Below are 16,686 nucleotides of genomic sequence, written 5' to 3' on the forward strand. Positions count from 1 at the left end.
ACAGCAAGCTGGAGCTGTGTAAGTGTAGACCCTAAAGCAGCAGGAACACCCCGAGTTGTGGTGGCTGTAGGACCTGCAGCTCCTGGCCAAGCAGAGCCAAGGGCTGCCCTCACCCCTGCACAGGACAGCCCCAAAGCGCTGGCAGGATTTGGGAATTAGCAGATTGGCTCCTTGCCTGGCTCAGGGAGCTTCGGCACCCAGTGAGCGCACGTCAGTCGTCGTCAGGAGGTTTCCCTTTACCTGGCTGCTCAGGGACACCCGTGGCATGTGCTGCCTGTCCCTGCAGCCGTGCTTGTGTGACAGACCTGCTCTGACTGTGACACCTTCCCATGGCTTGTGCGTGCTCCTCCAACCCCCTTCCGTGGGTAAAGTGAGTGTTTTGGCAAAGGATTGGCAGGGACTCCTGTCCAAACCGTGCTGTGGAGCAGGCAAATCCCCTGCTGGAAGTCTTTAACATGCTGAGGCATAGGGAATAGGAAATGTGAAGTGAGCACGATGGAAATGAAGTCAGACCTTAGGCAAATGCTATTTTAGGGACTGCTTCCTGAGGGCTGGGGTTCCTCTGATAACGCCCCGTGCTGCAGAGGTCAGTGGCATGGCACCAGTGTGCACAGGCAGGAAACAGGGCTGTGCCTTTTCCATCCTGCACACGGGACACCTCTTTAGCTTTACTTTTTATAAAGTTCAGTTCCTCTGACTCAGTCTCTTGGCTTCTAATAGAAAATCTCCTGTCCTGGGGAGGAAGTGATTAGGGCACTGGAACATCTCTCTTATGAGGACAGGCTGAGAGATTTGGGCCTTGAGGACAGATAGCTGAGAGGGGACCTCATCAAAATCTCTAAGTATCCGAAGGGAGGGTGAAAAGAGGGCAGAGCCAGGCTCTGTTGGTGATGCTGAGCAATGGGACAAGAGGCAGTGGGCAGAAATTGGTGCACAGGAAGTTCCACCTGAACACGAGGAAGAACTTCTCTACTGTGCAGTGGCTGTGCAGAGGAACGGGTTGCCCAGAGTGGGTGTGGAGTCTCCCTTGCTGGAGATACTCAAGAGCCATCAAGTACAGCCAGGCACAGGCTTAGGGAAGGACTCAAGTAGTAGCAGCCTGAGGTCCTAGCAGTCTCAGCCTGCAGTATGATGGGAATCAGGGCACTGAGGTTTAGAGCCTGATTTCCACCCTGAAGGCAGAATTCCAGAAAATCAGGGTCCTGCTGCTCAGCCTTGCTGTGCTGCCGTCTCACTGAGTTCCTTGCTGGTGCTGCAGGGATGGGTGGCTGTTCAGGATTCAGGGAGAGCTGCGAGGCTGGAACTTTCTGAATCTCCTGTTTCTAATTTAGCCTAACATCAGTTCAGGCGCATAAATGTGTGCCTCACCTTTGTGTAAGTACTCAGCCTTTGGGCCGATTCAGCAGAAATCAGTTCCCACAGCCCTTCTTATCTAACTGTGCAAAATAAGAGCTTTAAAGAAGCCCCAGGTTTCTTTCTGAACAGTTTGTTTGTATCAGAACATAACTTCTCTTTTTTGGTACTGCTCAAACACGAGCGGCAGCGCTGGCCCGCGGCAGAGCCGCAGTGGTGGCCGGCTGGATGTGTTTGCATTGCTGTGGGGGAGCAGGTAATGATTGCCAGGTGGGATCCAGGCCTGTGGAGCTCCAGGTTTTTTTTTGTTTGAGTTGGCCACACTCTTCCCCCACGGTGCTTACACAAGGCCAGCAGCAGCAGCAGCACATCCCTGCTGCCCTGAACTCGGTCCGGACCCCTGTTGTCCTCGGTGATTGGAAACTCCACTGCTTTTTAGGAGGGACCAGTTGTATGGTGTAACATCCTCAGAGCCCACAAAAACTCTGGTGATGGGGCATCTGGGACATCTCTGCTTTCTGTTTGAGCCTGTTAGCCGAGGTACAGCGCTGCGATGAGGGACAGCAGTACTAACTTTAAACTTTCCAAGTGCCCTGCAGAATGTGTGAGCCAGTGTTGATGTGCTCATGTGGGTGTCCCACACACTAAAACACCAAGATGGTCCAGTCTCTGCTTTTGTGGAGCTCAGTGCAACATAATTTATTCAATTTATATGTCACAATACAAATACTGATAAAATATGTTAGTAAGGAGTGGGTTTGCTTTCAAATCCTGGACTGGTTTGGGTGGGGAGGGACCTGCAGAGAACTGGTCCAACCCCCCTGCCATGGGCAGGGATGCTGCTGCGGGATGCTGATCTTCATCCTGGTTGGTATCACTGTGGATGTAAACTTAGCTTGCTCAGAAAGGACTCGGCTGTCCAACAGATTGCTGAGAGGGTCAGCTTGTGGAGTTCAAGAAGGGGAGAGATTGTGATGCCAGAAAGAAATTTAAACAACCAGAAGAATGCAATGGAAAAAAAGCAAGCACAGAAATTTACCTCTTCAGAGAGGTAATGGTGCCATCCATCACTGTCATCTGGTGTCCTGGATGACACCCTGAGGTCCTTCACCAGCTCTGACTATTACATGTCCCTAGTGATTGGAAATTGGATGTGTAGCAAGCTATTGCAGAGGGATGGGTTGACTGGAAATGCGATCACATTCAGGAGCCATGCTGGGAATCACTGTAGGTAGTCTGTCTGTCTGTCTGTCTGTCTGTGGTTTTGATGGTCTCCAGCTGTGTGTCTGTTAGTCATAAGCATGTTTTCTCCTCTTTCCTGTTAGCATGGCAGGGAAAGCATTAGTGCGTGGGGTGGGAAGGGAACACGCTGAGGGTGCAAGCAAATGGCAAAACTGACTTTCTTTAGCAGCCACTTGAAGTGACTTTGGGCAGTGCTTATTGCCAGCATGGGTACAGAATTTACAGAAAGAGCTGGAAAACTATTATTTGGGTTTGCTTGCTCTGATTTGCATGTAAAATGCACCATCTTTTAAGGAGAAAGTTGGGTTGAAAGATTTGAGTTTTACAAATTGGCTCACAACACTGGTTTCTACTCAGCTGCTGGAGCCCACAGCATCTTTGGGTGGGTGGCCTGGCTAGGCCAAAGTAGAAGTCAGACATAAAAATCAGAGAGGCATGAATTTCTTCCCATTTCCCAGAGGAAATGAAACCCCTGCAGTCAGGAAACACATGGCTGCTGTGGTGCTCTTGAGCTGGGTGTAGGGGCTGAGCATGTTCTAGGTAAAAGCTCTTGCAAGGAGAAGGATGGGGTGAGTGCACTCCTGCAATAAATGGAGGCGCTGCAAGTTAAATAGGAGTTTAATTGATGTTAACTAGATGGTTTACTCCAGTCGATGAGAAAATAAGCCATGTACCAAGTTAGATTTTTTTCCCCGCTCATACAGGTGTAAATTAGAAGCACCAGTGTTGAATTGGATGCACTAAAATCACCCCACAGGGGCAGTGAACCAAGCAGAGCCACTCTCCTGGAGCTTGTCATTTGTCCGTTCTGCACCAAGCCCCAGGGAAGCTTTGCAGCTGATATGTTTGTATTTGCTTGGGTGGGAGATTGTGGATAGGTGAGGTTGCTCAGAAATTGAGGATTTCACAGGGAGAGATGAACTCCTGTCTCAGTCGCCTGGGGTGAGCGGGGAAACGTGGCTTTATTCTTTATTCCCCCTGTCTGAATGTGAAGTTCAGGGATAGTGCTGTTTAACTGCTGGGATGCTGCTTCTTTTCACAAATCAGGGTCTGTATTTGCTGTATGCAATCAAAACTAACCTGAAGGGTCTGCGTTTATTTTGCTCACTCCCTCTGTCCTAAACTGACCTAAACTTTCAGTGTGAGGCTGAAGGTTCAGCCACCCAAGCAAGGCTGGTTCATCTGCCTCCTGCCACACACACAGGTCCATAAGGGGCTGGAAAAGAGCCATAAATCCCTACTTGTGTGGCTGGCACGTGTGGCACTGCTGCCACCAGGCACCAGGCTGATGTCCATCCCACTGAGCAGCGCAAAGACCCGCAGCTGCCGAAGCTGAGGCTGCTCCTGAAGTTTCCTTCTCTCTGGATCCAAGCTGAGGAGCTCTGACAGGGCTGTTCTGGGCTGGAGGGGTGTTTTTGCTACGCCAGGCTGTCTGTGCACGCACCTTTCCTGTGCCTCTGGGGACAGCACAAGACCCCACGCAGGAACCACCAGCCAAGGACCACTCAAGTGCAGGGGTGAGGTCCCCCGTGGACTCCCTCCTCCCCTAACACCCTGCTGTCACCTTTGTGCCTTCCCAGGCTGCTGCCTGCCCGTGGCTCACGAGCCCACCTCCCCCAAGAAGGCGAAGAGCATCCCTAAACACCACGACCTGGAGAGCTGGTTCTCACCCCCTTCCCCCGAGTGGGCCATCGTGAGGGTCATCCCTGAGGAGGAGATGACTGAGCACAACCTCCTCGCTGTTCGAGTCATGGTCACCAGCGATGCTAGCAGGTACTTTAAAATACAAGTAAACCTCTAAGAGCAGTTTGGTGTTCTCTAGAATGCTAAAGAAAATCGTAACAAAATATAGAACTGGATGTATGTACAACTGGGCGGGTGGGGGAAAAGAACCAAACAAAAAATCCCCCACAAATGGTCAGGATAACAATTGTTCTTAACCACAGCCACAAATCCCCCCAGGCACATGAATCACTTTGCAGGAAATCTTCAAACATTCACATCCCACACAGAGGCCTGAATCAGAGGGATAAACATTGCTGTGATCAGCTTGGGTTCAGCTCTTGGAACTGATGGTTTTTGGTGCACAGGGATTTGGGCAGTGGGTGTGTTGTGGCCAAAGGTGCATCCTGTGACCTGGCCACCTCCCCTCCTTGGGCACCATCCTGCAGCTCCACACCCTGGGCCTCTCCTGGGTTTTAAGAGCCTGCCCATCCGTAAGAAATCTGAAATTTGATGAACCTTGGGGAGCTCTCAGAGGAAGCCCAATTTCTACATACACATTAGAATATATTTGCTTTTGGGCAGGATTCTGTGGGAGTTTGTTCCATCTAAAGATTAGATTGGTATCCCCTGACTAAAGCAGCTTTCCTTACTGAGAACTAAAAATTAAGAGGGAGAGTGAAAAAAATAAAAAAAAGCCCAAACCAAGACCAGCTGTTGCAAGCACTGCTGCTCTGTGGGGAAGCTCGTTCAGATTCCTGACACCCTCCAAACACCTGTTTGTGGTGCTGTGTGTAGGTTTTGGAGAGCAACCTGGCTCTGAGGTTGCTCAGAGGACTCTGAGCAACTTTCTGCTATTCCCTGAGGTGGTTTGAAACAGGGTTTGTGCTCTGTGCGTGGGTCTGGCTGCTCTTACAGGGAAGGACGAACCTATCCATGGGGAAGAGATGAACACAGGGAAGGGTTTCCTGCCTGCTTAGCAGCTCCCCTGCAGAGCATGTGCTTGCATCCTCCACTAACACCCTCCGGCTCATGGTGCCCTGGTGGCATCCAGGCAGTGATGAGAGCTGGCTAATCCCCTGATCTGAGGGATCAGCTCCTTTCCTGCGGCTGGACAGCAGGGCCCCTGGCTCCCTGCCAGCAGGATGTGGCACAAGGGGTGACAGCACATCTGTCACCAGCACAGCGGGTGCCAGGGGCTCCGAGGCCAACCTCCCGCTGCACCCTCCGGCTCAGGCTGCTCCGGCAGGACTGCCCCTGCCTGGAAAGGGGGACAAGAGAAACAGCGAGTGACAAATGGCACTGCTGAGCTGGCTGCAGGGAACTCGGTGGGACTGGGAAAACGAGCAGCTCGGTGACACAGCTTTGCAGTTCAGGCTTTAGGTACTGTGAGTAATGACCCCCATTGCAGCAGAGATGAGAGGAGAAACCTCATGCTATAGCACTCAGCTCCTTGCTGGCCAAGGAAAATACACGTTCTGCTCCTTAAAACAGAAAGATATAAATCAATGTTAATGGCAGGGCTTTTTTTTTCCTTTAGTGTGGCCCTCTGCCTGATCTCAGTGTGGTATCTCTCCATCCACGCAGAGTCTCAGCTATCAAAGCCTTCACATACGTACATTTTTACATATATATATATCTGTATCTATCTATTTGGTTGACACTGCTTGAAAGTCAGCTTAAAAAGCATGTTTTAGCATGAAATGGATGGCCACTCTGATGCAGCCTGCCAAGAGAGCAGCACACCTGGAGAGGTGCTCCCTTCCCTGCTGTCTTGCCTGCCCTGGCCTCCCAGTACTGCTGGTTTGTTCTGGGTGAAGCTGGGACACAGGACTGGTGGGTACTACCCAAATGCATGGCTTTATAGGGTCTGCAGCCTCCCTTTACCTCTTCTTCCTCCTGGGCTATGCCCTGGGCTGTCCCAACAAAACTTTGCTTTCTGCTGTATAAACACGAAGCAGCGTTCTCCTGCCACGCCAACAGGACTGCTCGTGCTGTGAGCTCCTCGTTTTTTGAGGCACAGCTATTAATCATCACAGTAAATCTAAGAATTAGGTTGGCAGTATTGTTTGCATTTAAAAGAGGCTGAGTGGGATCCTGCTGCACTCATGCATGGCAGTGGGAATGTGGTCACATCAGAAGGGCTGACGGTGTCTGTTCCCCATAGTCTGGACTTCAGAGATGAAAGAAATGGCCTGATTATTAGAAAAAGGGCTAATAATCACCTCAAACAGTTGCTCTGCCCCGAGGCAAGGTCATGATGTGCATGTCATCCACACGTGTGTTTGTGTGGTGTATTTTTAATTACATTTACACAAGGGGATGCCACAATCTGCCTCTGTGATCAGCTCAGGTGCCTCCCTGTGCTGCTCAGTGTTACATGGGCTGGCCCAGTGGCTCCTGCAAAAGAGGAGAGTTTGTTTCCTTGATCCCTGCAGACACCTTTTGCACATTTGAAGGCTGCTTAGGTAGCTTCACTCAATCCTCCCTCTCTAGACTAATGCTTACAATTTTCTCCACCTTCTGGACTCTGCCTTGCTTGCTGGGCCCATGGCTCTCCTCATGCCTCTCCTCCAGACTCCTTTCTCCTCTTATTTTCAAAAATCTGCAGGAAAAATGTGGAAAGTGTAGAGTTTTGCCCCTCGTGCCTTGTTTCCAGGCCAATTACAGCGTTGCAAATGCTGTTTCCCTTACTTCATCCTGCTGTACAGCCTTGGAGGCAGAAGGGCCTGGCCTTGCTGACCAAGCAGTGAGGGCTTTCACCCCAAGTCCCTCTCAGCAGCACTTTGATTCCAGGTGCTGAACGTAGTGGCTCTAGGTGTGAATCCAGAGTCTGATGGGAATGGGGGTAGCTCAGCTGTGGAGTGCCTACAGCAAATTACAGTCCTGTAATAACAGTGATGAAAGCAGGAAAATGAGGACATCAGCTCTGGGTGCCAAAACACCTCTTCCTCTGAAACACCCACACTGCTGTCAGTGCTGATGCCAGGGCTTGTTGCACCCCCTGAAATGTCCCACTTCCATCTTGCCCTTTTCCCCTGTAGCTCTGAGCTGGAGTCTGATTTCAACGGTGACTCCTCGAACTCTGAGGTGAGCGAAGGACAGACCTCGCTGCTGGAACCCCCCGCCTGCTCCAGCCCCATCCAGAGGTGGGCACAGCTCATCAGGAGCCCTGTGGTGCCGGAGGAAACCTCCAAAACATCCAAAGTGGCTGATGGTAAGCAGTATCCTGACCTGGGGGTGCTCCTGCAGCCTCTCCTGAGACAGGCAGGACTGGGGGAGATGTTTCAAAGTGGAGGCTTTTCCCTGCAGTGTGGCCAGGTTGTGCCTGTTAATGGTGTCTTTTGGGGGGGTTTCTGCCTTTTTGGTGCTGTAACTGAAGCACCATTTCCGTGGTGCAGGATAACCTGGAGGAGTTGTGCCTCGTGCTTGGCTTGCAGGGGTGGGGTGAATGTTTTCCCACTGGTAAAATGTTAGGATGTTATTAGTCAATGCAGTATCTGCAGCACTGCCTAGGCAAGGGTGATGCTGGGAATCACTAGAGAGCTCTGCTTGGGAAAATTTATGTTTCTGCAAGTAGCTGCTTAAGGTTTTTGTATCCAGTGAAAGCACAGGGAGGAAAGGATATAGCTAGTAGGGAGGTGGGGAGAGGTATGGGAACAATCTGCCTTCAAATGGAAACTCTTGTCTGGAGCTGGTCAGAACTAAAAGATGTGCTAAAAACAGCCAAAGAAATGGTTCTGCAGAAAATAAAAGGCCACCAGCACTCGTTTCTTCCCATCTCCCACTACCCCCGCAGCCATATATGCATTTTTAATCCAAGCAGAAAAGAGGGAATTTCATACAGCAATTTAAATCAGCTCTTGAATAATGGAGTCCTTGTTTAAGGCAAAAGGACAGCAGCGGACCCCAAAATGTGCCCAGCAGCACGTGACTCCATGTAGCCACTAAAGAATTTTATCCTCTTTCTTCCCCAGTTTCACGCTGTCCCCCATCCCTGGCTGCTGAGGTCGTTTCCCTGCCCCCAGCCCCGAGTGGGTTTGGGATAAGTGCGAGGGTTGCTGAGCTCCGCGCTGGGAGCTGCTCCCGGTATCCCGCGGCGGGTGCGCGCTGCCCTCTCCCGGCTGGAGGCTGCTTGGAAAGCTGACCCCCCGCCGCCGGGGATTTGGGATTCTGTTCCTCCGCTTTTCTTTTCTCCCCAGCTCCATTTCTGCCCTCTGGCTTTTGCTGCATTAGCTGACCCTGTGTCCCTTCTGTTTCTGCTCAGCACTCCAGAGAGCCAACAGTTTTCAGTCCACGGCATTAAATAAGTATCAGAATTGGAGGAGAAAAATCCAAACGAGTGAGTAGAGCCTGAGAAGTGATTGTATTTTCTATTCATTCTGTTTTCCTGCCTTTTTAGTTTTCTGTTTCCCCTCCTTTCCTTTAGGATTTTTATATTTTGGTGTCACTAGTTGAGAAAACGGATATCTAAAACACACCAAATGTTTCTTTTCCATTTTCTTACCCTCAAAAGAAAAATTCCCTTTCTGTGTGACTGTGCACAGTTCTCTGTGTAACTATACCCATCAGCAAGTGGTGTCCACTTTAATTCTCCAGATGAGAACACTCACTCCTATCCCAGAGCTGCATATTTTGTCTCTAGCCCTGCCTGCACTGATTGCTTTTGATCAGGTGGGATGCTGGCTCTAACCTGGTGTCACTCATTAGAAATGCTCCTGGAGGTGCCTGTTGACACACTTCCACAGGTGCTCTGTCACCTCTTTTCTGTTGGAAAAAAAACCCCAGGTGATATTTCTGGGTTGGTGAAAGGGAGAAAGCCAATCCCAAGAGATGAGCTGGTGAAAGTAAGTGTTAGTGATCCTTGTCCTCTAGCAGTTTCCCTTGGTTTGGGCTGACCTGTGGGAATCACACAGGAGGGCAGTGATTTTGACAGAGGTTGGATCTGTGCTCTGTTCACTTCTGGTCACCCCTCCCAGCTGAGGCTGCATCCAGGTAACCTTTCTCCTGGGCTGGAGTCCCCAAACAAGACAGCCACCCTCGGTTTCACCCCTGCTGCTTGGGGCTGTGTTGCCCTCCTGCCTTGGCACAGCTCCTCAGCAAGTGCACGTGCTTTCCTCCCAGCCCCTAGGGACTGGCAGGTTCCTGCTGGGATTGGCCTCACCAGTATGGGGCTGGGTGAGCTTACCAGCATCCCAGAGCCCCTCAAAGCTCTGCCAGAAGTGCAGTTGTACCTGGGAGACTGGGGTGTTGGCAGGCTGGAGTGTAAAACATGGATGTGCAGCAGCAGGAGGGTGGGATCTGCGCATGTGACCGAGTGCCATGGTTTCTGAGCATGGAGACAGCAGGTTTTGGGGAATGCTGGTGACAGCTGCTCTTTAGCCCTGCCCTAAGCTGCCCTCTGCAACGAGGGGGATTTCTGCTGCTGTTTAGGGTCCCAGTTGCTTTCAGAGAAGTTATGGCTCTGCTTCTGAAACAAGTAGGATCCCTGTGCCCATTATGGGACCAGTGCTCAAGCAGAAGCTTTTCGGCTTGCTTGCTTTGAATGCCTGAAGAAAGCTTTGAGGTTATTTGCAAGTACCCACTGTGGGATGAATTTTTATATCTCAAACAATGAGATAAGATGCATTTCCTCTTCCTGGCATCAGCCTTGCCTTCAAGTCAGGTGCACATGAGCACTGTCGCTACCCACCCACAGTCTCTGGGAGGCCTCCAGTGCCTCACATCTGGAATAACTCAGTAAATCTCAGTAGAGCATGCACAGGGCTGTTTCATGGTCCTGAGAGGAGGCCCCCACCAAGCTCAGCTTCCTCCCCTGTGAGGGTCTGCAGCTGTGGCAGGCAGACAGGCAGGACAGGGCTGCATTCCCTGGGATTCCCTGCACATCTGAGCCATGAGGCTTTGCCATGCTCTGAGAGGCTGCATGGGGTGTCTCACCCAGGGGAAGGCTCCCCCATGCTGAGGATGAGAAGGTGGAACAGGCTGTCCTCAAAGTCTCATGGCATCTGTGTCAGCCTTGGCTCTGCCTCTTGAGAACTGTAAAGCATGGGGGAATTGGCATAGACATCAGAGTTTGGCTCCACCAAAGGCTTGGATTTAAAGTCTTGCCTTAATTGATCTCAGTTTTTAAAAGATCAATCAATAATGATGCTTGATCCAGGTTTGAGCGCGGCGTAAGACAGACTGTGAGAAAGGAAAGCAGAGAAGACTGGACGGGGTGTCACTCTTAATTTTGACTGATTTTCAGCTTGCTCTCAGCAAGGGCATCACTTAATGGTTTGCCAATTAATTTTCCCATCATGGTGTTAAAATCTTCCATGTGCCTCAAGGGCTCTAGAGGGAGCTAAAAGCCTTTGAGAGGGGAGCAATGTGCTGCGTGAGTCTGCCTGAACCTCCAGTATGCTGTCAAAATGAGGTGTAAAGCACAGTCAGCACACACTGGGAGCAGAATAAAGGCTTTTTTTACTCTCTGGAGGAAGACTGTAAGTCATAGTTTCTATATTTAATCCAATTTGATTACAGGAATTCATATGATCATCAGTCACATGAAAAAAAATCTGTCTCCTTTTCAGACATATTTCCCCAAACACATATGTTTCATAAACAGCACGGGGTAGGCAGCCAAGGAGAGGAAATCAGTGTCACGGCTGTATTGGCTGCGAGGCTCAGAGCAGGATATTACCTTTCAAAACCTTTAATCCCCATCACACGGCCACAGGGAATGCCGTGCTCTTAATTTATCTTGGGAATTTGGGCCAAGCAGATCATGATAGTACCCTAGGGAACTTTTTTTTTTTTTTCTAAAATCCTGTTTTGAAAGCAAAGCTGAAAATACAGGTTCAGCATCTTGGTGGGAATGAAACCGTTTTCCCTGTGACAGATGGTGGGCTATGGCTTTGTGTGGAGCAATGTTCTCCCATGCGCAGGCCCTGTCCTTGTGAGCACGCCCACGAGAGCTGGGGTGGGAAGCAGTTCTCCCCATGGGCACAAGCAGACTCCTGGGCTGGGGGTTTTATGCCCTCATCAGTGTTCTGGCTGTTGCTGCTGCAGCACTTGCATTTCCCCTCGGTGTCCTGAACCATGACATTTGCTCGTGTCAGGAGGCTCAGGGCCTTAGTGGATCAGGCTGAACCCACCTGGCTCATTTATGCAGGTGGTGGTGGTGGCTTTTTTATCCTAACTGTGGATTGCCATGTTTTCCTGTAACTCAGTTACAGGATATAAAGGTCAGCCCCTGGTTGCCATCCCTGCAGGAGTTCCTTAACAGGCTCCAGCAGAGTGTGTCCCTCTAGTCTTGATCCAACATGACAAGTTGCATCAAGATTGGGTATGAAGAGGTGAGACACTGAGAGGAAAGGGAACTCGGCCTCCCTGCCTGGCTTGCCTTTGTTGAAGCCCACATGCAGGAGCTGTCCTCTCTCTCTCTGGAGTGTTGCTTTTGTCCTTACGCAGCTTTTAATCCCTATGTAGAAGACCCAAAGTTTGCTTTGGGAACCTGCATGGATTTCAGAACTAATGCTTGGGTTTGGGAGTTAATAATTGAGCTGTAAATATACTTGTCATGTTATAGCTAGACATGATAATATCTTGGATCAGGGATACTTTTGTTTGTCCAAAGATTATTTATTACGCAAAATTCCCACAGGCACAAATATCGGAAAGTTCTCCTGACTTCCTTCAGGTGCAAGTTGCCTCCTTTAGCAATTATTTACCTTGCCTGTCCTAGGGGAGCCCCCATCATGCTGCCTGTTGTCCCTGCTTGGGAGACTGCAGCATTTTTTCTGTCCTTACTGCCTGCAGGTGGATGCATTTCTCATTTTTTTTCCCATTCTGATGGACAGCCCTTTCAGAAGTCATCCATTTCCTTCATTTCTTGGAATTACCCTAAGTTCAAAAGTCACAGGTTGTTTTGACTGCCTGTGCTTCTGAGGCCCAAAGGCCCTCTAAAGAGGGTTGGTTTTCCAGAAAGTTTCCTGGAACTCAAAAGCTGCTTCACTACATCCAGCCAAAAAGTGGAAGCAGTTCAGGTCCACTGCTGAAAATATCCACATGTGTTTGGCACAGCATGCACACACACATGTGAGCGAGGCCATAAACTTCCATGTTGTAGGTTAGTTCTTCAGGTTTAACTCTATCCAGGCGGCTGTTTAATCTTCTACTCTTGTTCTTTAATTGCAGACTTCACTTAAGACAAAGTCAATACCAATGTGAGGGTAAAAGTTGTGTCTCTTGCAGGCTTTCCTCTACTGTCGAGCAAGAAACCTGGGCTCCGCTGGAAGGAGAGCTCAGCCAGCTGTCAGAGTGGTGCTGAAGAGGAGCACTCCCAAGCACAGGTAGGAAGGAGAACTGTGCAGGGCAGAATGATTGTAGCTGCTGATAGGGCATGTCTGCTCTCAGCAGGCTGCCTCTGCTCCCTTAGATAGTTTTGGTCCTCACAGTAACCACTGAGGTTGGCGTTATACTTGTGCTGCAAGTAGGGAAGAGACTTGGATTTGATGTAATCATTCCCAAATCAAGCAGCTGAGAGACTCAGGCCTTGATCACATGAGGAGTTAGCCACTAATCTGTTGCACCAGTCACAAAATCACAGAATAGAAAAGGGCTTCACATCTCCCACTGCTCAGGAGCATCTTCTGTGTCCTTCAGGACCTAGGATTTCCATGGTGTTTTCTGGGTTTTTTTAATGTTGGGGTTTTTTTAAGGATGAGGAAGGGTGGGCCTGCCATCAGCGCAGCACTGCAGCAGGAGGAGTCATGACTGACCATCCCGAGCAAAGGGCAGCACGTTCCCGGGCTCCCGGAGCCAGGTGGAGCAGGGACCAGCCCACATCCTCCATGCCCTGGACAGTTGTCCTCACCCTTGGGTTAAACATAGCTAGAATTGCTTGACCTCAGGGCCTGTGCTAGGAAAAAATCAGCTCTTCCACATCCACAGTGGTGGCTGAAATCCGGTGCAGGACAATGGGGCCAGGAAAGGAATGTCCCAGGAGAGCAGAGCTGCACAATGCTCCCTGGCCATGCTGTGCATGAGGAGAGGGGACTCCATCAGCTCCTGCTCTACAAGCACTGCTTAGTGGCCTTTTTCTTACTCTAAAAAGCGAGGAATAAGAGGGTATTTATTTGTTTATTGTGTTTCTTACATTTTGCTATCTGAGGTCCTGGCCAATAATAATTTTAGTCATCAAACAGAAGTGTGAAACGGAGTGGAATCATTATTGCCTTACTTCTGATGCTTCTGGGAAATGAAAAGTCAGATTAATGGCTTCACCCATGTGAATTTGGGTATCTGGCACATAAATGGAAGCAGGAATTCAATCTTCACACCATCCATTATCACACAGCACTGATGATAAAATGCTTCCTTTTTAAGACGGAATGAAGAACTCTAGTTTTGTCTGCTGGCTACATAAAATGGGTACTTATCCCTGTTACTATCTTCAGCAGAAGATTTTGGTGGCTGGAGTAATGAATTTAAACCTTTACCAAAGGAAAAATAATCATGAGAGGGAACTAATTGAATTGTTCAAAACTACCATCTTGCATTTTATAATCTTCTCTGGGTCACTTCTTTCGTTCCTACCTGTGCTACATAAACATGCAATATTATAAAAACATTTGGAGAGGATGGATAATGGTCTCTTGTGCTTGCTCAAAACTCTTAAGGTGATGCAACTGGAACACACACAGGAGAATAGAGCAGATCTGCTCTTGTCTGTTTTCCTGGGGATAGGACTGTTTCTTTCTAAGGAAAATATTAAAGGTAATTCATAAAGATATGACAGATTCTTTGCATGGATAACATTATTTTTAGACTATTAAAATTTCCAGTAGTATTAGATTTCCACTCCTAGAGAAATATTAGCCCTTTAGGGGGAAAAGCTTTTCTTACATTATCATTTACATATGTATTTGTGTACAAATTAAATATTATGTTCATTACTATTAAGATTAAAATGGATTAAAGTATTTTATGAAATAGAAGCTACACAAAGCAGTATTTTTATATCCCTAAAATAGTAATTTTTTTTCATGCACTTCACAGTTGTTTTCTTGCAAGAAGCCACCAGAAATTACAAGAGGACATTCCAAACCCTGCAGCCCAGTATTTCAAAGAAAAGAAGCAGCCAGGGAGATGATGCCTGAAGACACACATCACTCTGTTCCCCACTGTCCTTTCCAGGGCAGCACCACAGGTTCTCCATGGACCCCTCTTGGGAATGGGACACCAGCTGCTGATTTTTATGAGCCTGAAGACACAGATAGTAACATTGGGACACACTCAGCCTGGGACTGGATGGAAAAACCACAGAAATCTACCTCTGAACCAGAGGATTTTAACAGGAAGACAAAAGTGCTGTCATCTCTGGATTTGAAAGAGAAAAACTGCAAAAATACCAGGCACCCAGAAGAAAAGCTTGAGCAAGAGTTAAAGGAGGCAAAAAAGAGGCTGGGGCTTTGTAGTCAACAGCAACCCTTGTGTGGCTCAAACAGGACAGACTTGGGTGGGAGCAGTCCAGGGTATGGAAACAACAGAGCCCCGTGGACCCTGGAGAAGAAGGATGCTGGCTGGACAAAAGAAGTGTTCAAACAATCCCGTTGTCCTGGGCTTCTCTTATCTGCAGATGGTGCTCCACCAACTTTGTCAGCCGACACAAAGGATGCTCTGAGGATTCCAGATGTGGTTTCCAGGGAGCATGCAGCCGGCCAGCCAAAATCCCCACTGAGGCTCATAGCCAATGCTATCAAAAGATCCATTTGGGAGCCTCTAACCTTGACTCCAGAAGGACTAAAGCAGGACTCAGAGAGCAAAGTCAAAGCCTCTTCAGAACAAGTTTTCTTCAGCTTCCCCAGCACTCCTGGGTATTCCCTAAGCCAAAGGAACAGGAACAACAACAACACTCAGTCACAGGATCCTAAAGTAAGGGAGTGGGCAGGAAAATATTCAGGAGATGGGAGCCCTTTCTCAAATCCATCTCATTCTTCTTTCGGCTCTGAAGAGATATCTCTAAGGGATTACAAGGAAGAGGTATCCTTCACACCCTGCAGACCTTCCAAGACAACCCATATACCTCAGAAATCAGTTTGCACTAGGATGGAGGAAGTCCCAGGACTCCTAGAAAGGTTTACCTTTGAAGACCGTCCTCTAGGGGCTCCCATGGATGAGATGTGTATCTGTAAGGAAAAGTCCACGTTTCTTTCATCTCCAGAGCCCAAGAACTCCTTCAAGGACAGTCTGGATGACTCTGCACAAAAAGGGTCACTCTTCCACAGAGTGAGAAGTAAAGCTCTTGAAAGGGAACGGAATTCCTTGGTGTCATCTCTGCCTGTCATGAAGGACCATTCTCCAGAAAGGCTGTGTTATCCTTTCACAGGTGAGGACCTGAGTGGAATTACTTTGTTATTATTACTGTTACGATTATTATTATTACTATTATTATTGTGTAATTGCACTTAACCTTCAGAAGACCTGTGCGTGATCATGCAAGCACATATCTATTGTGCATTATATTTGATTTCTAGGTACTTTCTACTTAAGGACACTTAATAAATACATTTCTTGGCTAGAGTTTAGGAGTTGCTACAGATTTAAAGAAGCAGAGTGGATTTGCAAGCAGAATGCAGCTCACTGGACCCAAGTTTGGTTTGCTGCTCTCTGCTGTTCAGACACATTTGGATCAGGGAATTCTACTCAAGAGGTGGAAAGGGTAGCAAGGCATCCCAGCAAGGGATGCTGGGCAGAGCAGTTTCTGTGGTGACACTGAGTGGTGGAAAGAGGACTACAGCAGGCAAGCAGAAGGATGAGCACCAAAACCTCCAGTTTCTGCCGTGCAGGGTACATTTGTTTTTCTTCCTGTGAGGAACCAGAGACTGAAGCACTGTGGTTGCAACAGCAAGAAGCTTTGCTCTGTTTGTGCTTTCTCAGCAGGTGTCTCCTCAGCTCTGCTGTCAGAGTGACTGAACTGTGGACATACTTTTGGGAGCTTTGCAGTGTCATTAATATCCCCTTTAATTTGAGAGGAGAGAGCAACTTATTGACCTCCTCTGACCTATTTGTGAGTCTATCTGGGCAGTGATTAAAAGGCATCAATTTTCAAGTTTGCTTGCAAGAGCAAGGTTGGTATTACAATTGCAGACAAGTCCAAGAAATATTGATGTCAGACCAAGAGCAATCTGAGTAATCTGAGCATAGGCTCAGAAAGAATTAAGTGCAGCACAGATTCAGGTATGAAACATGAGGCATAAGGACTGCACCCACCTGTCTTTCTCTGTGATCCATCTTTCCACTGCAAAAAGTCTCATATATAACTAAATAACTACTGAGTTTTGTCAACATACCTGTTTGTTTCTTACCTTATTAAACTGCAGCCCA

At 48.6% G+C, this 16,686-nt stretch overlaps 1 protein-coding gene across 7 annotated transcripts in view; it reads left to right on the forward strand.

The window, feature by feature from the left end:
- The window catches only part of MICAL2 (microtubule associated monooxygenase, calponin and LIM domain containing 2), a 119,393-nt gene that overhangs the window by 83,072 nt on the left and 19,635 nt on the right, over positions 1 to 16,686 (forward strand). For all 7 annotated transcript variants that reach the window (XM_048306544.1, XM_048306543.1, XM_048306548.1 and 4 more), the window contains 5 exons: positions 4,176 to 4,368; positions 7,362 to 7,534; positions 8,585 to 8,659; positions 12,553 to 12,650; positions 14,359 to 15,688. In XM_048306544.1, coding sequence (XP_048162501.1) covers positions 4,176 to 4,368; positions 7,362 to 7,534; positions 8,585 to 8,659; positions 12,553 to 12,650; positions 14,359 to 15,688 — 1,869 coding nt within the window. The remainder of the gene's footprint in view (positions 1 to 4,175; positions 4,369 to 7,361; positions 7,535 to 8,584; positions 8,660 to 12,552; positions 12,651 to 14,358; positions 15,689 to 16,686) is intronic.

The sequence above is a fragment of the Corvus hawaiiensis genome, chromosome 6, assembly GCF_020740725.1.
Source record: "Corvus hawaiiensis isolate bCorHaw1 chromosome 6, bCorHaw1.pri.cur, whole genome shotgun sequence".
Classification (NCBI taxonomy): domain Eukaryota; kingdom Metazoa; phylum Chordata; class Aves; order Passeriformes; family Corvidae; genus Corvus; species Corvus hawaiiensis.